We start from the raw sequence: 8,195 nt of genomic DNA, 5'->3' as shown, positions 1-8,195 counted from the left end.
TTTGTGAAATCTTAATCTCAGTGAAATTTGACCGTGAATCTTTTCTTGTTCAACACTGTGTGTGTGTGTGTGTGTGTGTGTGTGTGTGTGTCTTCAGACTTGAAACTTGAAGTTTTCAGAGACACACCCATGCATGTGCTATATGTACAGCATTTCCATGACACTCTAATTTTCTCCTTTGCCTCCAAAGAATGAAATCTCTCTCACTAATAAACAAGCATTTATATCATGATGATCAAAATTCTTCTGAGTGTTGTACAATGTCATTGTATAATATCCTTTAATTATAAACTTAAAACCAATGTTTTGACCATATTACAATAACCTTCCTCAGGACAAGACTGGTTGACCAGTTTATAATTAAAGTATTTTATATAGTAATGTGTTACAACATCCAGAAGATTTCTAATCATCATGACACCCGATGTGGAAGCCTCTGAAGTTATGTCAAGTATTTATATCATTAATTGTTGTTATAAGTGTTGTGTCCTCTGTAGTTCTATATGCCACAATGAAATTTTTTACCTACATAAACATATTCATGTCTTCAGTTTCTCAACTATAGAATTATATGTGACAGTAACACTATTAGTAATAACAATAATCAAATATAAAAATAAATACTACATATTTACTTCAGTGTTATTAGTTGATGAGGAGAAACAAATGAATACAGACAGTCATTACAGGCTCAGTTAACAACAGCATTTTGAGAATTTCCTTAAAAAAATGCTTTAAGTACTGAAGACAAGTTCCAGGAAACAAACTTCTTTATTCACTTATTTTCCATTCACAGTTTAAATACTTGTTATGTACACAGTAACAGATATATGTACAAATTAACAATAAATTATTGATACAGTCATGTACATATTCGAATATTCTACATTCTGTAAAACTTTATAAATACAGCATACACTTTTATCAGTCAATTACAATTTCTTTACAAACTATATGCATTATATACAAACAGTAAAGTACTCTCTCTAAACAAACTGTGACCTTTCCGAAGACTAGTATGAGTTAAATGATAGGTAATAATAGCTTCACTTAAAATAGTAAGAATATGATCAGATCCTTAAGTATTTTTATAACAGCTTGAGCTTTGCCTTTGAGTATATTGCAAATGACAACCATACATTTTTTTTTATTTACTGAGACAGTCCTCCTATAAAACGTTCACTGGCATTTCAAAATATTTGTTGTAAATCATTTTAATTTTCCCCACAAATTGGTACTGAATAATACTTCCTTGTTCTTATATTGAGATTAACACATATTAACAACATTTCTGGCACTGAATTAGGTGCACTAGTAGGCCTATACATTTCTTCCAGCATGTAGAAAGTATTAGGAGGTTTGAATTAAAGTGTAGCTACTCACAGAAGTCCAATGTGGGCTGTAATTATCAGATGGCAGTGAAACTTAGTGCATATTCTAATGCATTAATGCAGAGCTGATTTATGCTGGAAGAAATTAGTTCCAGGTTTGGCCACCAGTTGCAAATCTGGTACTATGAATGTGAGAGTGACGTATAGAAATTTTTCCACATGTAATGGATTAGAAATGGGTCTAGGTCTGGAAAGGTCAAACAAGTGAGAAAAGCATAATGTCAATTTTACTATTAAGGGCCTGTAAACAATTTGTTCAGCAGTATGAGCACCGATGGCATTGACGAGATGCTGTACAGGGTCAGATTTGCACCTGGTGGCCAAAATTGGAACTTTTTTTCCAGTGTAAATTGGTTCTGCAATAATGCATTAGCATATCTACTGAGTTTCACTGCCTGCCATACAACTGCAGTGTGAACTCAACCTCTGTGAGTAGCTGCACTTTCATTATAACCAACTAGTATCTTACAACCTGCTTATAGCACATCTAAAGACTTTATTATATCAATTACCCTCTAAATCAGAATGAAACTGCATGGTACATGTCACACTCAGCAGTTTCAATTACACATGTATAATTATGTGAAGCAAATAAAATCTCCTGCAAAAGATGGGCAGTGGTTACAACAAATAAACCAGAGTTGTTCATTGTTGTACAATTTATGACCTTTGCATGTGACAGTAACAGATGTTTTTTCATATTACATCTATGATAGACAGTGTTTCACAAAAATATGTTTATTCTCTCTTCTACATCCCCAAATAGTTTATGATCCATCACATAATGAAATGACTTGCAAAAGACCATGTGACAATATTGTTTTAATGTTATCTTATGAGAAGGGAAATGTAATTATATTAATGTGCAAGACAACAAGATGACTTATTAAATATGTAATATCCATTGCTATTTTCAATATTTAGAACTTGCTACAACTGAACAAACAGCAGGGGGGGGGGGGGGGGTACCTTGAATGTGAAAAAGCGCTATCATCTCTGAGCTCTAGATGATGTGTCTACTCCACTTTTATATCATCTAATTTCTTTGTAACTTCCATTGGTAATTATCTGCTCTACTTTGATACAGTAACAGAAAAAAACCAGCTCCAACTTCAGCTCCTTGTTATGCTTATCATTACAGGTGTTTTTAGTTGTAACAAAGGCTGTCATGTATAATTTGAGGAGTTTCAGTTAAGGAAAAACAAATACATACTGGTATAGTAAGATGGGTTGGTTAGTACTGACTGTCATGAAATGCCAGTTCAAATACAAATAATAGAAATACCCATATATATATTTTCTCTACCTCTCTCTAGTAACAAAGTGCTAGTTCCTTTTTAATGTAGCTTACTTCTTCTATCTGAAAAATAATGTGATAGATATAGAAAATTTGAGGTATTTCATTCAGAGCCTGGATTGAGAAGGACTTTTGAGGTGTGTGGAGTATGTAGGAGAAAATGAGCACTCCATCAAACTAGGTTCTAAGTAACCTGGCTGTCCTTTACTACTTCTCACATCTTCCTCTATTTTCACTATGAAGAAGAAAATAACAATTATAAATGCAAGGATATCTTTTTATGCATTTATTTTATTTCTGTATTTGCTGTAATAAGTGATCTAACTCTTGGATGGGTGTACGGGCCTGATAACTCTAGATTTTACTGTGTACATGTGAAGGATTTGAAAAATAGGAAAGCATACAGCTGACAGGCTATGGAGCACTTAAGTTTATATGTCTCCTTTTTGTACCAATCTACATAAAAGATATGTTACAAATTCATCAAATCCATATGTGATTTTAGTTTCTAAAATAACAGTTGTCATTGATCAACAGCAACAATAAACGACTGAACTATCATATTCATTCCTCTTTAAAATATTCTTATGAAAGTCTTCTCTACTTACCAACACTGGCAGTTTAAATATTTTCATGTATGGCATAATATTATGTTCTGTAACTGATAAGTCAATCAACAGAGAATTTTGCTGCTACCGAGTTTATTACAAAAATGAAGTTCATTAACTGATAAATATTTTCACCTGGTGATTTACTTTTGCTTGCACCAGGTAGATTAGAGAAATAATAAGTATTTCATCACTTTTACCTACCAGCTAGTCACAATAACAGATGCACATATTAGTGTGTAATACTTTTAAGAACTTCCTTCTGTTTATAACATATTCAGATTAAAAACTTTCAGTAATTCTTTCTTTGGAGATTAGTTGAGGCATTTCATCAGAAGAGATAGCCTACTTTCATCTTTAGTCTCAGATTAAGAACAGTAGCTTCATTTATTTCTATTATCAGCTATCAGCCATAGCTTCATTTATTTCTGTCATCAGCTAACAGCCAATGCAAACATTTTGACACAGCGGCATGTTTTGTTATGCTTCTAATTATCTGTTAAGTAAATAAGGTCAATTTAATTTAAAGCTAAGAATTAACTTGTATCTTAAGCTGATGCTAGAAAGCCTTTTAAAGTTCATAAAATCAATGGGATAGTACTGAAGGCAAAGATTTAAATGAATTTTATTAATCAAGAGTATGACCAAACGTTGCCAGAAAAAAATGTCTTTGTATAATATGACTATGTGAAAGATAACTAAGATATTATCAGAACCTGAATATGGCATATACTGCAAAAAATAATAATGTCATAGTACTTGGTAATGGAAGTGCTGCTGATAAGGCACTAATAGAACCGTCCATAGGAACACGCTCACACTGACTCATCCTCCATTTACGAATGTTCCCTTCACTGTCTCTTGCTAACAAGCACATTTGTAGGTCACCATGTCGTTTGGGTAAATCTTTCACAACATAGCTACGTGTTATGTAGGATAAGTCTTTCTCAAACAAATTCTGTACAAGTAGGTGTTGATTAGTGCTTTCATTTGATTGCATATTAGGCAGATCTCTCATTAGCAAGTGAAAGTCACCAATGTCTTCAGTACTTGACACATACCATGCCAGGCTAAGGTCACCCTTTTCATTCCTAGAATATAAAACAGAATTTTGTAATTTGATAACAAGAATTTGTGTAGAGCCTGAAAGACATACAGAATTTAGTTTATATTTTAAGACAGCAACATGTGAAACATGGTATTTTACTATAATTATGACTGGAGTTGGGAAATATTTTTGTTTAAAAATGTAATTAAATATTAGGTTACATTCAAGTTCATTACAGTTCACCAGTGTTTCCAGCCACTTCAGAAGATAATATTGTGAACAGTATCATTCTCTCTCTCTTTCTCCCTGTCTCTTCTCCCTGTCCTCTTTTTTTGCTTTTCCTTTTGAAAAAAAGGAATACACTGCTATTTTACAGTATATTACTGTATTTTTTCTGTAAAAAATCTATATTTTGTCTTTTGTGCCAATATCAAATACTATGATAAAAGTTCTTAGACCATTATCGAGTACAATGATAAAAGTTCTTAGACCATTAACACATCATACCTGCTAAAGTGAGCTCAAAGCTGTCCTTACCAGATATGTAGTATTAATGGTCTAAGAACTTTTAGCATTATAATTGATAATGGCATTAAAGCTGAAACCTAGATTGTACAGAAGAAAAATACAGTAATATACAATCAGATGGTGATCTATTCTTTTGGAAAATATTGTATGACTCTGGCTCAGCACCATCAAGTACCATTCTGTCAGTGTTTGTTAATTGTGTAATTGTTATAGTTTCAGTCAAAGATACAACATTGTTATAGAAAGTAAATGAGGACTATTTTATTTTAACTGTGAATAATACAATTTTAAACATTGAAGATATGTCTTTTATGTGCCACATTTTCACAAAATGAATTCTGTATGAATGGAGAAAAAGGTTGTATACAATAAATAATGTAACTTGTAATTTGAAATCTCTCACACATTAATCATTCACATTTGTCAAGAAGCCTGCCTCCTGAATTTTTTCACTCACAGAAGAATGTTATAAACAGAACTGTTACACATAAGTGCTACACTAACAGAGTGAGGATTTCAGAAATAGTGTTGGATATTGCAAGCTTCTTGTTCATAATGTATGTCATATAACAAACTAACTTTCATTCATTTGATGACTTAAGACTGTCTTTTCATTTTCTCTTTACTAGATCACACAAATTGGTTTCCAGCTACTCTGATAAAATCTACCAAATTGACATGAAAAACAGCACATTCAAGTTTCATGTAAGACACCAAACATAAACATAAACATATACTAACCCCTTCAAAAACTGGCAACACTCAGAAGAATGGCCTTAGTAATCCACTGTCAAATGATGATTGGAATTGTGTTTCAGGAATAATTGCATCAGATTGCAGAGAGGTGTCTTTTTGGCTCAAACAGGGAATGTTGTTATCACAGTTGTGCATGTGTGGAAACAGTAGACAGAAGAAGACTGTAGACAGCAACATGTGGATATTGGCCCACACAATGTGACCAATGCAGATGATGAATGCAATCTTGTCTACATGACCATAACTGATAGTGTGGAGCACCACTGGATGAAACATGTGATCTTGAGTTTCATGTAAATAGAGCAAACTAAAAAACAACTGCAAAATCAGGAAGGTTGTAGAGCCTGAGGTACTGACTCTTCTTCAGGCTATTAACATATAACATTTTAGCAGTAAAAGGTCCAACCACATGTCAAGCAATAGTCAGAGAAGTACAGATAATGCCTTCTCAAATGAAACTGGAGAAAATTCCACTCCACAGATTCCACTACTACCACATTAAAACTGTGTGGTGGACTGGGACTGAAATCTGGAACCTTTTCCTTTTGTAGGCAAATGCTCTACTGACAGAGCTACCCAAGCACAACTCACAACTGACCCTCACAGCTTTACTTCCACCAGTACCTCATCTCCTACCTTCCAAACTTCACAGACGTTCTCCAGCAAAACTTGCAGGACTAGCACTCCTGGAAGAAATGATATTGCAGAGGCATGGCTTAGCCACAGCCTTGGGGATCGTCTCCACAATGAAATTTTCACTCTGCAACAGAGTGTATCCTATATGAAACTTTCCGGCAGATTAAAATGGTGTGCTGTATGAGGACTCCAACCCAGGATCTTTTGTGCTCTACTGACTGAGCTACCTACCCAAGCACGACCTGCTTTCACAGCTTTATTTCCACCAGTAATACTTCTTCTACCTTCCAGAGTGAAAATTTCATTCTGGAAAGATTCCCTCAGGCTGTGGCTAAGCCGTGTCTCCCCAGAAACCTTTTTTCGAGAAGTGTTGCTCCTGCAATTTTTGTGGGAGAACTTTTGCGAAATATGAAAGGTAGGAGATGAAGCCATGGCAGAAGCTGTGTGGGTGAGTTGTGACTTGTGCTTGGATAGCTTAGTCAGTAGAGCACATGTCCAAAAAAAGGCAAAGGTCCTGGTTTTGAGTCCTACTTCAGCATACAGTGCACACTCTACAATCCCTCAGAACATATCCAGAGCCTCTTTAATTCTATACCACAACACATAAGATGTGCTCTTTATAGTATCTGCATCAGTCAACTTTTGTCATGTGGAGCCAGTTACATCATTCTGAGTATTTAAACACAGATATCATGTACAGCTCTGTAATCCCATTTATTATGGTATAGTCATTTGCCTAATCTGTGGACTAAAGTCAATTTCCCTCATATGTATCCTTCTTCGTGGAGCAACTTTCACAAAATTTAGTGCATTTTTCTAGTTTGAGCCCATGTATCAAAGTAATATTGATAAAGCATTGGCAAAAAATGATACTGGCAGTGTACATTCAAGAGTTGGAAAATATACAGCTAAAATATTGAAATATAATCCTATTTTACTAATTAAGTCATAAACAGTTAGCAGAAATACCTATAAATATATATAATTATGTAATTTTGTGATTTATTAATGCATCTGCAATCATAAGTTGTTCTATGAGAGACCTAACTACCTGTTTTTGCATTACTATACAAAGTTAGATGAATTGGCACTGCAGGGCGACAGTGACAGAAGTTAACATTGTGGTGATTATACTAAGATATCAGAAAGGGTCACAATTTGAAAACGTTAAAGGAGGAGGTCAACTCAAGAAACAAGCAGACAGAATGTAAATATGATGTAGGGAACAGTCATAGCAATAATCAAGTGAAGACATGAATGACAATTTCCATAAAGGGGTGTAACCAATAAACAATAAGAAGAAAAGAAGACATAAAAGAAAACAAATCAAGGAGGTTAAAGTATCTGTTCTACCCTCAAGTAAAATCTGCCTTCTATTACCAACCCTGTCTTCTCCAACAAATTGTTCAAATTTTTATCAGTAAAATGGGTTCCGTACAGGAAGTATGCTGGCTTCCCTATTATATGGCATCAGCTGAACTCATCAGGCAGTTATTGTTAAAACTAGAGTGTTCATTCAAGCAGATAATACTAGCATTCTGATGGTGGAAATTATTTTGAAGAGGGTGAAAATAAACTCACCAGTACCCTTGAAGGACTATTAAAAAACCACCATTTGAACCCATATCCAGGAATGATGTAGATCTGTATATTACATCGAGGAACTAAGAGGCAAGAAGACAACAATATATAATGGGCTGTGAAATGGCAATGAGATAGATGGAAAAAATTAAGTAAACTGCTCATTATTTCAAAAGTAATCACCATAATTGCCAAGCCAAGACAGTCAACACCTTCATGGAAAAAGGTTTGCAGTTACTACAGAACCATGATTGTAACCAGGCATGCACCTATTCACCTGAAGCAAATAGATTGCCACAAGCACCTTTCTTCAGGCCTTCGTAAATATGGAAATTGCATGGGGAGAGGTC

At 34.4% G+C, this 8,195-nt stretch overlaps 1 protein-coding gene across 2 annotated transcripts in view; it reads right to left on the bottom strand.

Moving 5' to 3' along the window:
• Window positions 1–752: 752 nt before the first annotated feature.
• Window positions 753–8,195, bottom strand: part of LOC126183216 (toll-like receptor 7) — a 183,752-nt gene continuing 176,309 nt past the window's right edge. For both annotated transcript variants that reach the window (XM_049924998.1, XM_049924997.1), the window contains exon 13: window positions 753–4,387. In XM_049924998.1, the coding sequence (XP_049780955.1) occupies window positions 4,006–4,387 (382 nt within the window). In that variant the 3' untranslated portion in view covers window positions 753–4,005. The remainder of the gene's footprint in view (window positions 4,388–8,195) is intronic.

The sequence above is a fragment of the Schistocerca cancellata genome, chromosome 4 (assembly GCF_023864275.1).
Source record: "Schistocerca cancellata isolate TAMUIC-IGC-003103 chromosome 4, iqSchCanc2.1, whole genome shotgun sequence".
Lineage (NCBI taxonomy): Eukaryota > Metazoa > Arthropoda > Insecta > Orthoptera > Acrididae > Schistocerca > Schistocerca cancellata.
The sequence above is the reverse complement of the archived record's forward strand: the minus strand, read 5'-3'. Positions and strand labels throughout refer to the sequence as shown.